The 16,222-nt window shown below is 40.7% G+C and overlaps 6 protein-coding genes across 6 annotated transcripts; 2 read left to right on the forward strand and 4 right to left on the reverse strand. All coding sequences in view use genetic code 12, as the record gives it.

Moving 5' to 3' along the window:
- Positions 1 to 362: 362 nt before the first annotated feature.
- DAD2 (Dad2p) lies at positions 363 to 1,138 on the forward strand. The gene has a single exon (XM_064916633.1). The coding sequence runs from the start codon at positions 598 to 600 to the stop codon at positions 1,015 to 1,017; it is 420 nt and encodes a 139-aa protein (XP_064776103.1). The 5' UTR covers positions 363 to 597; the 3' UTR covers positions 1,018 to 1,138.
- On the reverse strand, positions 1,116 to 4,727 carry RJT20DRAFT_28569 (uncharacterized protein). Its single transcript, XM_064919530.1, has one exon. The coding sequence runs from the start codon at positions 4,662 to 4,664 to the stop codon at positions 1,215 to 1,217; it is 3,450 nt and encodes a 1,149-aa protein (XP_064776104.1). The 5' UTR covers positions 4,665 to 4,727; the 3' UTR covers positions 1,116 to 1,214.
- Positions 4,728 to 5,693: 966 nt separating this feature from the next.
- RPF2 (rRNA-binding ribosome biosynthesis protein) lies at positions 5,694 to 6,942 on the reverse strand. The gene is made up of 2 exons (XM_064916634.1): positions 6,884 to 6,942; positions 5,694 to 6,807 (listed from the first exon to the last, which is right to left on the reverse strand). Exons 1-2 carry the CDS (start codon positions 6,895 to 6,897, stop codon positions 5,841 to 5,843), a joined length of 981 nt encoding a protein of 326 aa, XP_064776105.1. The 5' UTR covers positions 6,898 to 6,942; the 3' UTR covers positions 5,694 to 5,840.
- A 1,797-nt stretch (positions 6,943 to 8,739) lies between these two features.
- Positions 8,740 to 10,537, forward strand: AAT1 (aspartate transaminase). The gene has a single exon (XM_064919532.1). It carries the CDS (start codon positions 9,041 to 9,043, stop codon positions 10,355 to 10,357), a length of 1,317 nt encoding a protein of 438 aa, XP_064776106.1. The 5' UTR covers positions 8,740 to 9,040; the 3' UTR covers positions 10,358 to 10,537.
- RJT20DRAFT_28586 (SDR family oxidoreductase) lies at positions 10,538 to 12,197 on the reverse strand. The gene has a single exon (XM_064919531.1). It carries the CDS (start codon positions 11,717 to 11,719, stop codon positions 10,718 to 10,720), a length of 1,002 nt encoding a protein of 333 aa, XP_064776107.1. The 5' UTR covers positions 11,720 to 12,197; the 3' UTR covers positions 10,538 to 10,717.
- A 1,299-nt stretch (positions 12,198 to 13,496) lies between these two features.
- RJT20DRAFT_28622 (SDR family oxidoreductase) lies at positions 13,497 to 14,900 on the reverse strand. The gene has a single exon (XM_064919534.1). It carries the CDS (start codon positions 14,582 to 14,584, stop codon positions 13,592 to 13,594), a length of 993 nt encoding a protein of 330 aa, XP_064776108.1. The 5' UTR covers positions 14,585 to 14,900; the 3' UTR covers positions 13,497 to 13,591.
- Between the last annotated feature and the right edge of the window lie 1,322 nt (positions 14,901 to 16,222).

Raw genomic sequence — 16,222 nt, forward strand, 5'->3', positions numbered from 1 at the left:
ACTCTCTCTGTGTCTCCTCACTGTTTAGTCTTTTCTCTAACTCTCACACACACTGCCTCTCTCCTTCTCACTATCTACTTATCTAAGTTTCTCTACTTCTCTCTCATACTCTCTCTGTGTGTATCGCTCATACTCTCAATGTGTGTACCTCTCTAACTGTCTCTCCTTCTCTCAGTACGATAAAATGTCGTCTATAACCACTCACCACTATTACAATGTCTCCACACATCTCCTTATACTCCCATTCTTTATCACCCTCTACAAAACGCGACATTCTAATCAAAACATCGCGTATACAGAAATTAGTTAGCGGCTAAATTTATATGACATTTAAAGAAATGGATTCTTCTTCTTCTTCTTTAGTTGTTTTAACGGGTACTTACTGGTAATTATTACTGGCTATTTCTTTTCTGCTGTCCCTTTTAATTACGGAAGTCAACAAGTTTAGCAGCGAATTCCATTACAGTGAAATAGAGAATTGTAGATACAATAACCTCTGAACGCCGTTTAGTTCATTAAAGAAATACCATTAGAACCACAAACACATACAAACATACAACATACAATCAACACCACAGCAAGGTACAACCCAGAGTCATGCTGAGAAATATATATAACCAGAAGATCGCTGACAAGCGGGCGGAATTGGCTCGTTTACACGAGTTCCGCCAATTGACTGGAGAATTGGCGTCTTATCTAGAAGAGATAGGCGACAAGTTGGACACAATGAAAGGAGGAACAGAAAGCGTGGCATTGATTCTCGCCAATTGGCAGAATGTGGTGAAATCCATCTCGTTAGCATCTTTGGGATTGATGAAATATACGGATAAAGATTACGAGACAGCGGTACCTCTACCAGAAGCTTTGGTAAGAATCAAGTTGGACAGAGAAGGCACCGGAGAAGATGCCAATACAAGCATAGACGCTTCACAGAGCCAGGGAATTCTGGAATCAGAGAACGAAGTGGACATAGAAGAAAGCGATATAGAAAAGCAATCGCAAGAAACACAAATATAGGGTGTGGATTGAGGTCTAAAATAAAAACCAGAAATGAATCCACCAAGCCATGTCAATCCAAGGCTTCCTGGAGCATTACGGAGGCACATCAAATGTATAATAGAGTCACAAAGTTTAACTAAATGGGATGTAAATTTATTAATGTATAATACACATGGCAATTATTACGAAGTTTTTTAATGCGAGACGACAAGATCTTAGACTAAGTTGTTCTTGACATCTTGCTCTATGGATTGCAACCAATCCTCAAAATCGTAGCCTTCACGTAAACTATCCAATTGCGCTAGCAACTGCTCGTTGAATTCTTTAACATCTATATCGTCCTCTTCTTCATCATCAAATCCTTTTTCTATTATCAACGAACGTAATTGTGAGACTAGCCTAGAGTCCAACGAGATCTCCTTCAACGTATGGAATAAAACAGTCTTTCTTATTCTATCCTGAACTTGGATATCGGTACTAGATCCCAAATTATCCTTGTTAAGAATGGACCAGTCATCAGCCACAGTGATTAGCCTGAGCCATATCAACTGAGCAAAATATTGGTACTTTCTTTCATTAGTTTCAACTGCAGCAACCTTCAATGCATATACAAATCCGTTATTTCCAAGAACAGAGGGTTTGATCAAGGTCAACCAGTTAATAAGCTCTAGGGAGGACAATTGCTTATTGTCTATTAACGCTTTAAAAGAGTCTTCTAGTAGTTTTGTCTTGGTTCCAAAATCAACAGATGGATTAGTGTAAGAGTTCACAGCGAGGTCGAAATTCAAGACCTTTGCTTCTCCGTGAAAGTCTCTCAATAAAGACTCACGGAGCTTACTTTGGCATCTGATTGAGACTAAGCTATTCTCCGACTGCAGTAACAATTCATCGATGAGCTTGGTATTGGCTTTATTTGTGCCTTTGGTTGCAATTGCTGAGAGCTTGGCAAGAGAGTATTTCAATTCCTTGTTATCTAAATTATCATGTTTGCTATGAGTAGCAGACTTAACTAATGATTCAGATGCCTTCCCAAAATCCTGATCCAACAAATAGCGGATCCATGCAACTGTGGTCGTTTTATACGATCCTTTTTGGAGGAATTCATTGAGATATGCCTTATGGTTCGTGAAGTCTAGCAAGAGCGGTTGAATCTTGTCATTCTTCAAATAGTAATCATACAAGTTGGAAGCAAAATCATACTTGTACTCATCAAAAAAGTAAGCGTACTTGTCAGTTACTTCATTATACTCCCTGCTATTCTTATCGACTATTTTACTTCTCTCAGTGTCTAATACAAATGCTACCGAGGAGAAATCTCTGTACCTTTCTGCAATGGAAAGGGCCTCTTTGCTTAAGAAGTTTTTAAGAAGTGCATCGATCCATTGGTGCTTCCGCTCTTTAAACCATTTCGCATATTCAACAAGTTGTGGGCTTTCTTTGTCATAAAATTGCATGTATCTGATTGCATTAGTTACAAAGTAGTACAAGACTTCAGTGAGCTTAATTAAGTTCACCAGTCTCAGTTCAGTGAGTATTGTTCCTTTGGAATGATAGTATTCCTTTGTAAATATCTCATCAATTCTTACGACCAACTCTGTGTCATAGATCCACAACTTAGTAATAGGATATTCCGGATGGTTGATAATATACTTGGCTTCATTAAGATAAATGCCGTTGTATGTGACTTTAACGATCAAATCCGTCAAGCTTGTAAGTGAATATCCAGTCGAAGCTAATTGGACAATCAAATCGGTTAATACACCATTGATGGATTCCACTCCTTTACTGAAGTATTGTCTTAGGACATCACCAGTTTCGGAGAGTGACAAGTCCGACAGTTTAACGACAGACTCTAATATTTTTTTCACTTCGTGATTTTCATCCACATACGCCCACAAGTTCTCAGCAGCCTCTACTTTCTCCAAATACTCTACAATCTTTGGAACAATTTTTGGGCAGATGCTGGTGAAGTTTCTTTCGGAGTAGCTGATCAACTCTTGGTATAACTTGCTTTTCTGGTTTAAGAATGCAGCAGTGGATGGGAGAAATGATGGAAGATATGGTGACGTTGAATTGATAATTTCCTTTACAACTTTCTCCATAGCAAATATGAGTACACTTTGTGGGACCTCTCTATAGATGTCAAATTCAATTTCAGTCGAATCAGCATAAAAGATGCCTTGTTCAATATGGGACTTGACAATTAGCAATGGATCTGTTGGGTCCTGAGAATCATCAGTACTCTCGATTTCAGGGAAACGCTCAACACGTAGAACTCCAAAGTTTTTGCTGATAATTAGGATTGCTGGGTTGGAATTCGAAGACTGGTTTTCGTATCCAAGTCCTATGACTTCAACTGAGGACTTCAATCTAATCACATCTTCCCATCTTGGTTTGTAGTAGGAGAAGGTTGTTGGGTTCTCTATATATGATGTATCGATATCTGTAATAATTACAGTATTATCCAAGGTAATGAAAGCTGTCTTCCCAGGTTTTGGAAGAAACAATTTTGGCTTGTTTGTAGACGACTCGATGGAATCTGGCTCGTACCTCAATAATTTGTGAGAGCCGTACAATAAGACACCTGTCGAATCGATTTTGAGGGTCAAAAGTAACAAGTTCTTCGAACCACCACTTTTCATGGACTCGTTAATATCACACAAGCCAAGGTATACTCCGTCGTAATTTAAAAGTGGCCATAAATCGAGGAATTTGATGTTTAAGCTAGATCCTGGGAGGTAGCCATCCACACTATTCTCCACATAGCTGCTCAAATGCTGTTTGAACAGTAACTTCTTCTCTACATACGGGTTGCCGTTTGCTGAAAGCAACTGATATGTAAATAAATTGAAAGCTCCAGCAGAATCTTGAATTATAATTTCTTGTGTCATGCCGTGATTGGTCAATTTCCCCGATTTAATGCTTACAATTTCATCTTTGGGCTTTAGGAGGAATAATCTGGAAATTCCCGATGAATTGAGAAGCTCTATAGTCGACAATGACGGTTTGCTCTTGAAATCTCTCAATGAGATCAATATACATCTCTTCCACGAAGTAGCAACGACAATACCTGCTGGTTCCACATTTTCAGCCAATGTGATATACTCGCCTCTGCCTGAATTGATGGGAATGGTCAATTCGAGCGATTTGTCGTTGATGAGCCCCAAAGCCGGAGCATGTTGTACGCTTTCATAGAATTTGACCTTTCCTGTGTTGGAGTAGATGATCACAAGACCTGGGTCTTGGCTTGTTCCACTCGATGGTTTTGTAAGTATTGCGAGAGGCAATAAAGGAGCGGAATTCCCGCTTTCTATCGGGAATTGTATGGCCAAAGGCGATGGGTCTGTCGACTTATAACTCCATACATTGATTGTATTCTCATTAACGACTAGTGAATAGTTAGATTCATGGTCGGAATATGCATTAAGAACTTCCAGAGGTTGGCTGTTTTCAAGAACCGAGGGAAGCGCCGGAAGCCTAGAAACACAGTACTTCTTGTTTTTGGTCAATTCCCGTGCTGCTTTCGACGAGTTAATCGTTCCACGAGTAGTATTGTTACCATTACTAGAATCGGTTGCGACACCAATAGTATCATCCAGTGTCAGTGAATTGCCTGTATTTGGACGTTTTCTTGCCCTAAAAATGGACCCTGACGATGACGGCATTGTTACACAAGCAATGACCACGAAAGAAACAACCCGAACTAAAGAAAAGTGGTTGATTTATCTCCTTAAACTGATTGGTATTCTTATGATTTCAGCGTGTTGATGTTTTTGCGCTGGAAAATGACGATTACATAAGCGATGGTTGTTTGTGGGAGAAGATGAGGTGTGTGATTACGTAAGCACCCCCCTCCCCCATCGGATGCAAAAAGTTGGTTGGTGGTGTAGAATCGGGAGGTGTATAGACGTGGGAAGTTATGGTAGGAAGTTATGGTGGGAAGTTATGGTGGGAAGTTATGGTGGGAAGTTATGGTGGGTGGATAGGATTGGGTGCAAAAGGTTTGGTGTGAAAGGTTAAGTGGTAAAAGGATTAGTTAGTGGCTATGGTTGCAGATTATGGTGGGTGCGAAAAGTTTGGGTGGTGGTCAGAATTGGTGGTTATGGTGGGTAATTCTCGTTGATGTAATACGATTGAGTTTAGTATTAGAGGAGGGCTAAGAAGAATTGGGGGTTGGTGAGAAGGTCTACGAGAGTAAAATAATACTGAATTAGAAAGGGAAATATTGGAGTTCTGGATGTACCCCTCATTGGTATATGTTAAGCTGCCATAATGAGGTAGGATATGGTAATTCACCGGCTAACTCTCTCTATACTAACGAAAGAATAGCAAAACGGCCAAAAAACTACTGATTCCGAAATGGAGCCAAAGAACCTGAACCTTTGTAACTGATTAATTTTACTTCCAATCTGATAATATATAGCTACTTTTTTAAGAGTCACTATACAGAAAGAATATTCGACCTAATAAACAAGATGAATAATATATAACATATGCATTCAGTCTAATGGCCAACTCAAACAACTATTTACTAAAAGCCATATCAAATTAATTCCTTTCCCATTAAAGATTAGACTCCTAGGGCCACTCCTAGTATTTTGCAACCGCTCGGAATGCCATGAGGTCTCCCCAAATCAACGGTTAAACACCCTCTGGTATAACAACTAATTCTACTAACTACAAACAACCCAACGTTCTATGGACTAATGTATTGAACATGCAGATAATTTAATAATATACAGCTATTTAAAAAACTCCAGTTTTTATCTTCTTGCCCCAACTCTCGTTCGCAAGTAATTTCTCTATTCTCCTTTATTTCAGATTTATTCTCCTTCAAGACTTCAAACCTTCTGCTTCTTTGGTTGTGGAGCATCATACTCGATATCTTCATCCATGAAGTCCTCGCTCTCATTGTCAAAGTCACTATCTTGGTCATATTTGGATTTCAAACCCTTCATCTTTCTTGTTTGCAACTTACCCAAATCTTGCTTACCAACGTGGATCTGCGCAACCTTGTCACCCATGAAATCAGTGCTGACGTTCTTCTTGACCTTGGCTTCCAACTGCTTAGGCTTCTGGTTGGCATCCTTCTCAACTTCTGGTGCTGGAGTGACTCTTCTACCGATTTTGAAGTCAAAACGTGGACCTATTTCGTCGATCTCTACACGAGGAACCTTTTGCCCCGACTTGTAGGTCTTCAATCTGTACACTCTGAAATGCAATAATGGTAAGTTCTTGGTCTCGTTGAGATCCTCGATTTCTCCTACAGAAAGAGCAATAATATGTTGCAAACCGGCTACATCTTGGAGGTCGGTTTCTTCTCCACGGTAAAAGTCCAAGAACAAGGACTTCAAATGCTGAAAGACAGGATGGTTGTCGAATGCTGGGCCGTTGAAAACGAACATTGGTTTCAATCCAATGGTGAATGTGAGCTTCTTGAAATCTTGCAACAACTTAACGTTATTCTGTATGGACAATTCGATCATGTCGTACACCTTGTGGTTGAAGAAACGGGTGAAAATGAGAGTGTTTGGTCTCTTTTTGTTGTGGGATGAGAACACCATGAGAGATGTATCGTTCTTTTCAGAGAAGAATTCTAATTCACTGGCATCTTCAAAAGGTCTGATTTCGTTTTTCTTGGAGAACTTCTTAGCCTCTGGCTTCTTTAAGGCCATCAAGTCACACATGGCATCGTGTAAGAGCTTGTTTCCAGTTGCACCAGGAACAAACAAAGCAGTTTTGGTGTTTTCCACCAATTTGGCTTCTTTCTTAGCAAGCGCTCTCTTGGAACGGGCATTCTTGGGTTTTCTACCAAAATGTTAGTATTTTTTACTGAAAAATTTGAATAACTAGCTTCCACAAGCTCTCATATACCTATACATACATAGTCCTGATCATTTTATCTAGTTTAAACCTAATAATATTACTCCAGAATCAACCAGATATGCCATTGCTAAATACTTTTACATACAAAAAAAAAATTAATGCTCATCTGAAAAATCTTGGGTCACGTGCCTGGAATTTTTCAGATTCGCATTGCGAAAATGTCGTTGTAGAAGTGAGGAAGAAAGTATGTGGACGACATTGTCGTACACATAGGAAGTAGTGCCTTTTACCCCAAATTGGAATAGTTGGTAGCGCCATGGGAAAAATAGAAAACATCCATGCATCAAACTTTTCAATAAAACATCCATGCCGCCAGTAATAAGGCAATTATTCATAATCATAAGTATTAACCACCATACATTGATTGTGGGGTTAAAGCCATTCCAATCAATTCTAATCGGTAAGGAAGAATGTTTCTATTCTGCTTGGCTCCAGGGTCTATCGTGTAAATCCAAAAGGAGCTCCTTCATTGCCATATCTAATACCCTTACGGAACAAGGATGTACAAAAATATCGTATCACATTCTACGTTTACACCAAAACCCTACTACACGATTCCTCAAAACTCCCCAGATAAAGCCACAGCAGTGAAATAACAACTCAATCCAATGGCTTTTACGAAAATACGGACCCAGAAGAGCATGCTAAAAGTGCCCTCTGGTGACAATTCGCACCCAAAAACTAGGCCACTTTACATTAACAAGAGCGTATACACGGAGTCGTGAGGCAACATGAAGAGTAGGTGCAACCCAACTCCTGCATGTCTAAAGAACTAGATCCGCTACCAGAGCAGAGATATACCGAATAATGATCCATAGAAGTGTCGAAGAAAGGTTCTAAAGCTGTTTGGGGTCAACCTAATTAGTCTCATTGCATTCGATGCCCTGAGCTTTTGTACGTTGTATTGTGAGGGGACGGGTTTCTGTCCATAATTCCAGTATTTTCTCTTGCGGTAATTAGTGATCTGGAACCTACACTAGTAATTACTATAATATACTGTGGATGAGACCAACTACGACGAAAAGGAGGGGAAACCTCCATACGGAATAATACGGAATAACCATGTAGGAATGGAACCTTTAGTTGGTGGTAGGATTGTAAGTCCAAATGCATCTCTACGATGATGCGACCAAAACCGAAATGGACCTTAATTCACGTGCATCCGCTAGGCCGTGGGATACAATACCTGTGGACGGGAATCAGAGAGGCTGCCAGATGGTGACCGGAAAATTGTAGTATGGGGTTCTATTGAAGATCCCCCAATTGAAAGAATTAGAATAAATCGTAAACCAACTCGTATTAAAAAAGCAAACCACCCAAAACCTAATCTCCACCCCACCCAAACCCCAGGTAATCCTAACACAAACCACCCAAAAACCAGGCTTGCAAATGCCAAATTTTTCACGGTCAATTTTTCACTTGAACGGTCGGATATTAACTCACGGGCTCATTAACCACCACGAACTAAACTCCTGGAGTTTTTTGGCCATTGTACCTCGCTCCTCGGACTGGGCCACTGGTGCAATTGCCTACTTCGGGGTTGCACCCACTTAATTTGAGTCATCTGATTCGATTTAATACCGCCAGAGCTGTCGTTCTACGCCGACTGCCTGTTGCCATGCCGATCACTGTACACTCTCACACCACCACGTCGTCCCCTGACTGTCATATCGATAGGCTTTGGATCCCCAGCGCTACCACGACCAAGTGGGGTTAAGCATGTTGGCGGATGCGAGAGGTGTCATAAATGGCTCTGTTGGCAGCTAGTTTGTGGGTTGACTCCGGTGTCGACCTACAGTATATATAGTTGAGTGGGTAACAGTAATTATTTACAGAGTGAAAAGTTTCGAGGTTTTTGTAAGTTTTAGAAGAAACATTTCTCAGTAGTTATTAATATATTTTTATTAGTAATTTTGGTAGGACAATTGATTTAATTATTATTGTTGTTGGTATTATAATTTGTTCCATTGTTCGTGGTGAATAGTAATTATCGATAATAGTGAAAAATTTCAATAATTTCAAATCCGTGTTTGGTACAGCTGTCGAAGTGATTATTAGTGAAATTTTTACTCCGCCGTATATTATAACACCGAATTCTACCAGAACTTCGTGTTAACCCATATCTCTTCTTGTAATACACTCAATTCGTGCAAAAATGTATAGAACTTACGTCGTTAAACACGCCCAGAAGTCCGCCAGAGTGCCAGTCAGAGCCTTTTCATCTTTGAACAACCAACTCAAGGCTTGGAGTGAAATCCCATTGGCTCCTCCAGACAAGATCTTGGGTATTTCCGAGGCCTACGTCGCTGATGCCAACACCAACAAGATTAACCTTGGTGTCGGTGCCTACAGAGACAACACCGGTAAGCCAATCATTTTCCCATCAGTCAAGAAGGCCGAACAGGTTCTTCTCGAATTGGAGAAGGAGAAGGAGTACACTGGTATCACTGGATCCAAGAAGTTCCAGAATGCCGTTAAGAACTTCGTTTTCAACAACTCCAACAAGGACCCTAACGGTAAGCAGTTGATTGACTCTGGTAGAATTGTCACTGCTCAAACCATCTCTGGTACCGGTTCTCTTAGAGTCATTGGTGACTTCTTGAACAGATTCTACACCAACAAGAAGATCTTGGTTCCAAAGCCAACCTGGGCTAACCACGTTGCTGTCTTTAAGGATGCTGGCTTGACCCCAGAGTTCTATGCTTACTACGAGACATCCAAGAACGACTTGGACTTCGAGAACTTGAAGAAGTCTTTGACCAGCCAAGATGACGGTTCCATTGTCCTTTTGCACGCTTGTTGTCACAACCCAACCGGTATGGACTTGACTGTTGAACAATGGGATGAAGTTTTGCAAATCATTCAAGACAAGGGTTTCTTCCCACTTATCGACATGGCCTACCAAGGTTTCGCTTCCGGTAACCCATACAAGGATATCAACTTGATCAGAAGAATCAACGAGTTGGTTGCCCAAGACAAGATCAAGTCTTACGCCTTATGTCAATCTTTTGCCAAGAACATGGGTCTTTACGGTGAAAGAACTGGTTCTATCTCCATTATTACTGAGTCTGCTGATGCCTCCAAGGCCATTGAGTCTCAATTGAAGAAGTTGATCAGACCAATCTACTCTTCTCCACCAATCCACGGTTCCAAGATTGTCGAGATCATCTTTGATGAACAATACAACTTGTTGGAATCTTGGTTGTCTGACTTGGACAAGGTTGTCGGTAGATTGAACACCGTTAGATCCAAGTTGTACGAGAACTTGGACAAGACCAACTACAACTGGGACCATTTGTTGAAGCAAAGAGGTATGTTCGTCTACACTGGTTTGTCTTCTGAGCAAGTTATTGAGTTGAGAGAGAAGTACTCTGTATACGCTACTGAGGATGGTAGATTCTCCATTTCTGGTATCAACGACAACAACGTTAAGTACTTGGCCGATGCCATCAATGCTGTTGTTAACAAGTAAAGATTGTTGTTAGCTAGCTTAGGTTGAGATGATGAAAATTTATTCAATTCTTATAAATATACGTACTTAGAGAGATAAGAAGGAGGAGAGGAGAGAGTTGAGGAGAGATATAGGGGAGTAGGTTTCTTAAAGAAAGAAAGAGAGAATGAGTTGACATTCTTTTTACGGATTTGTTATCATTCTTTTCATAGTGAATTCACTATTAACCTGAACTTCATCACATTACATACTTTCCCACTTAGAAATGTCTTACATTCTTCTTCTTCTTCAAGTATTTCCTTTTCTTGAACTATTCTTAAGCTATTCGTTAACTGTTCTTTACCTGCTCTTTTAAGGCTGACCTTATTGCACCGTCTCTGTCTATTTCCCTAAGTCTCCTCTCTCCAAAATACCCTCAACAGTAGCTGCCAACGATTCTTCATTTGGAATAGGTGTCCACTTGAATACTCTCTTGACCTTGCTGATATCAGTCAAAAGTGGCTTCTGGGGGGTTCCAACTTCTCTCAAAGGCAAGTTGGGAATGAGATTCTTAGGGATTCTGGATCTCAAGATCTCGGCAGCATCGAGCCAAGTGATAGTAGGACCACTGGCCACTATGAATCTCTCCCCGATGGCTTCTTCCGTAGTCAATGCTTGGATATGAAGCTTGGCAACGTCTCTGACATCAACCAAGTGAAGAGAAGCGTGATCTACACCATCCTTTTTGGAACCATCGATCAACGCCTTGATCAAGTTCAAAGATGTCGAATTTGTGACTTGGTTCTTCAATGAAGGCCCAATAATCAATACTGGATTGAGTACAGTCAAGCCGAATTGAACCTTGTTCTCTTCAACGTATTCCCAAGCAGCTTTCTCGGCCAAAGTCTTGGAAATTGTGTATGGACGATCCAAATTGACAATGTCGGTCCAATCTTCTTCGTTGAAGGTGACTTTTGTTGGAGGGTGACCAGCACCAATGGCTGCAAAAGACGATGTAATGACAACATGTTTGACTGTGTTAGTCTTGGCAGCAAAACTAAGGATTCTTACTGTTCCTTGACGTGCTGGTATAATCAAGTCTTCAGGATCATCTGGTGGAGTGGCAGGAAAGGGAGAGGCCACATGAAGAACATAAGTGACACCTTCGAAGATCTCGGCCCAACCGTCGTCTGAGGTTAAGTCTGCTCTGAAAACCGACAATTTGGCATCGACTATCTCTTTGGTCAACTTGTCGCTTGAGTTGTACAAGGACTCACGTAATTGTCTCTCCTTGACTAACGATCTTAATGACGTTCTGACTGTGGCTCCTTGTTCGAGCAATTGAAGAATCACGAAACTACCAACGTAACCGGTACCGCCTGTGACTAAGTAGATATCAGACATTTTGGATGATTGAAGCTAAAGGATAGTGTTAATTGAGGCAATTTGTTGGTAAAAAAAGAACAATATTGATCTTAAGTAGTCGAAAGCTGTTTCTTATATTGGTAATTGAAAATGGCAATTGCTATTTCCAGTGTAATAGATTGCTACGGGATTAAGTCGTATTTAAAGCAAGTAAAGAGCAAATTCGGAACGAGGTAAGGGTTACTAATCGACCCGGAGTGTCCAATAATGTGATTTGCTGCTGGAAAGGGGTAATTATTAGTGATAAAATGTCAAATCCAATACTACAGAATTGGTATTTTTCACTTTTCATGGGGTGATCCATGGCATAGGCTACTATAAAGTCCTATTTATACTACACAATTATTTACGAATTCGAATTTTCACCACAGTAGAGAGTAGAAAGTAGAACGTTACCAGCAGGCGGCTGGCCGAATGCACATAGGGCCCAATCGTAGAGCTGTTAGTCACAGCCACGGAAGTTCCATTACTGACAAATAACACTGTGATTATGGTGATAGTGAAAAATTCACAGAAGCGTTTCGTGGGGGAACATGTTCCCAATTAGGAAGTGATAGCGGGATGGGAAGAAGTCCGAGATTCGTTCCTTAAGGGGAGGGAAGGGAGAGGGTAGATGAAAGGGGAAGGGAGGTGGGAGAGCGTAGATCAAGAGGAAGTGGGTGGAGGGCCCAATGGGGATGTTATTGGAGTGATATGTGGTGTAGGAGGTGGAGTGGATGTGGTGTGGGAGGTGGGAGGAGAGAGAAATTGGAAAATGTATGGAGAGTGGAGGAGGCATAGAGAAATGGAGAGTGGAGGACTCAAAGGAGGCAGAGGAGGCAGAGAAAGAGAAGGAAGAAATGTGGTGAGTAAATAGCCACGAGGTGAGGTGCTAGAGGTGTTCTTAGTGGTGTTCATCGTTGTAGTTAACAACTTCATTGTAGCGATCTTCTTAATCGTAGTGATTTTCACTGCATATGGTGAAAGTTGCACTATTTATATGGGGAAGAGCTATGTGAAATGATGAAAACTGTGGTTATTGACGATTGGTAATTGGTGATTGGAGAGGAAGAACAAATTGTAGAGGGAAGCCTTTGTAGTGTCTTAGGTGGTTCACTCGGATGAACTTGTATGAAAGTATCCAATTGTGTGGTTATTATTCGGGAATCATATTATGCAAACATTATCTTCACATAGGGTGATTTTTGTTATAAAGACTTGAGCCATAAATACGGAGAGTCCTTGATGGAGTCTCCTGTAGGTTTATTCTGTATTCTGTATGATTCCGAGAGCAGTTTACTGTAGTAAAATATCCATTTTAAGGAGACATGGTAGAGAAGACATGGGTTCTCTGTTCATATGAACCCTTCAATTAGAGTCCTCTTCTTTAGGCTTTATTGCCCTTCGCTAACTTCCACCCCCCCATTTGATGGAATGGAGTGAGTGAATGTAGTCTATTATTGTACAATACTTACCTACCTGAGAATGATTGCAACTCTGTCACTGCCCTGTTTACCTCTATTAGCCGACACCATATATGACGTGTCATAGAACAGGTCGTAGCATTCATGAAACTGACGAAAAGGCTCCAACAACATGGCAAATTTATGCTCAATATCACGTCAGTCTTTCACATTTTACAGTAATCGGTTCAATGGAAAGAGTAAACCAAGCCGATTTTTCATGGTAATACCGTAACTCTGTCCTCACTTTCAATATTAAAAATAGGCTGCAAAATTGTCTAGGAATTACTTTCACAGCTCCTACAGTTAAATACTCTAATATGTCCTCTAACGGTATATTCAAAAACATAAAGCAGGTGCCATATCTAAAACTTAGAAATAACCTTTAGCATCCATATCCAATCTCTACCTAAAGGTCAAACCCTTCAACAGTTGCCACAAGAGTTTCACTTATACTGTATGGTGTCCAATTAAAGGTAGTCTTGACCTTACTAATATCGGAATTCTTCGAATAATCCTTTGGTCCTGACAACTCTGTTGTTGGCAAGTCACCGGTTTGGCTAGGAGGTAATGACTCTCTCAAGATGTTGGCTACATCCAACAAGGTGATGTTGGGTCCAGCATGAACAATGAATCTTTCTCCCTTTGCCCTTGGGTTGGTCAACGACTCAACATGTAAGTCAGCCAATTGTCTAACATCCACTACACTTAAATACATGCTTGGAACTCCATCTTTTCTTGTTCCGTTTAATAAATTTTGGATAAGACCCAACGAAGTTCCAAAGCCAGTACCGTTCTTCAATGGTGGCCCAAAAATGTAAGCTGGATTCAAGACAGTCAAATAATAGCTAACCTGATTGTCTTTGACATATTTCCAGGCAGCTTGTTCAGCCAATGTCTTGGATTGGACGTAAGGGATATGTGGAACTCCCTCGACCTTTGTAAAATCGACTTCCGTGAATGGTTCAGTACGCTTTGGGTCGTGACCGAAGCCCACTGCAGCGAAAGAAGAAGTTACAACAACATTCTTAACCGAAGGAAATTGAGCAGCAATCCTAAGGATTCTTAATGTACCTTCGACGGCTGGCACAATCAACTCATTAGGATCTTTTGGTTGAACCGCTGGGAATGGCGAAGCCACATGAAGAACATAATCAACATCCTTAAAGTTCTCGAGCCAGCCGGCGTCGGAAGTCAAATCAGCAATAAAGAGCTCCAAGTTCGAGTCAACTACTTCCTTAGTCAACTTGCTGCTAGTTTCAACTAGCGAATCTCTCAATTGCTTCTCTTTGTTTAAGTTTCTGACCGAAGTCTTGACCTTATACCCCTTTTCCAAGGCCTTAAGCACCACCCAATTGCCAACGAAGCCTGTACCACCAGTAACTAAAACGGTTTCTGTCATTTTTATTTGCTTTTTACTAGAAGAAAGATTTAATATTATTGAAGTTTGTAGATCGTATCTATGAAGATGTCTCTGATCACTACGAGTTTTGGTTTACTCGAGGCATTATTCATACCATCTTTTATATTAAGATAGTTCTGTGTCAATTACTAATCACCTTTGGATTATGAAGAGAGAGCTATCTGTTGACTCGAGGTTACATATCTTTTGATGAGGCATATTACAAGATCAATAAGATGGCTTAAAGATTATAAAATGGTTCCTACGGATAAACGGGTCCGGTTGAGGTAATTTCCTTCAAACTCTTTGGTTACTGTTTTATGTCAAATTTCTACCTAGACGAATATCTCACTGATAGTTAACCGAAATACCGCAAGCGGCTGTTCCGATCTCTTTAGCTGTCAAGGCTTCTCTTCATTAGTTGTACGTTCCTTTCCAAATCGTGATATTTCATCATCACTAAGAAGGCCCGGAACCTTACCAAATGCGGTAATTCCGATATCATAACGTTCGGAGAATAGCCTTGAAGAAGCAATGTAGTTATTGAAGTTAGTAAGATGAATTTTTAAGGTTAAGAACGGCTAGATGTTAGGTAATAATGAATATTCTCTGATCCACTAGAGATTGATAGGATGACAATTAGGTATGAATTTCTCCAGAAAGTATTGGTTCTCATCATTATGATGCTCTCAAAAAGAGTAACAATACAAGATACTGAAAAAGAGACTGAAAAAGGAGGCAGAAGAAGAAGGTTTGCTGAAGATGAGTTGCAAAAAGATGATGGACACCTTCCAAATTACGTAAATTACCGAAACAAGCATTTCACAGATGGTTCTCCAGCTCATAATTGTCTTTGTCTTGACCATTCACACCAGACTGCCCCAGATGGATAAATGGACTGTGGATAACAGCTCCAAATGAAATACACTTCGTCTAAACTTGTGATAGAGGTGGGACAAGGCGGATGGCTCGTTCTACAGTGTTTCACTAGACATGCCAACAATTACCATGCATAGTTTAGAGTTCGAAATCGCAGAATAGTCCTGATAGTAACCATCATTGTTGCACCTAAAACGGTAAGTTTACGTTGGACGGGTTCCCTTTACTACGAGATATTTTTGTGACCCCAGGGCTTGTTTCAGTTGACAATGCTGGTTTGAGAAGGCCTCCTATTCCAGCGCAGATGGAACCTTCCAAGCGGACCAATCACAGCGGTAACCAGGGGTTCATCCCCTAAGCAATTGCTAGCCTGTTTCTGATGTTCTCCCGTTGCCACTAATGTTCGGCCCAAGGCGTAAGTGTACTGATATCTGCGCAGATAAACCCAAGATTTGTGCACAAGGGGAATACAGATAAATAATTGTAGGTTTCTATTACAATGGTAACAACCAAGCCGCTGTTTGGGTACTAATTTCAACCTTACCATTCTCTTACTGACAACCATCAATAGACATTCTAATTCGAAGTAGCACTCTTGGACTTGGTCGGTATAAGTTGACCCCAGTTAGTGTCGTGTCTGAGACGCACAACAGAATGCGTTTCGAAACGCGATATTTTTTTTTTCAGGGTACATATGTACTGTACTCCACGACAACAGACATGGTTTTTTTTATTGAAATCTCAGATGCTAGAGTCTGT

The sequence above is a fragment of the Scheffersomyces xylosifermentans genome (assembly GCF_036884685.1).
Source record: "Scheffersomyces xylosifermentans strain CBS 12540 chromosome Unknown RJT20scaffold_2, whole genome shotgun sequence".
Classification (NCBI taxonomy): Eukaryota; Fungi; Ascomycota; class Pichiomycetes; order Serinales; family Debaryomycetaceae; genus Scheffersomyces; species Scheffersomyces xylosifermentans.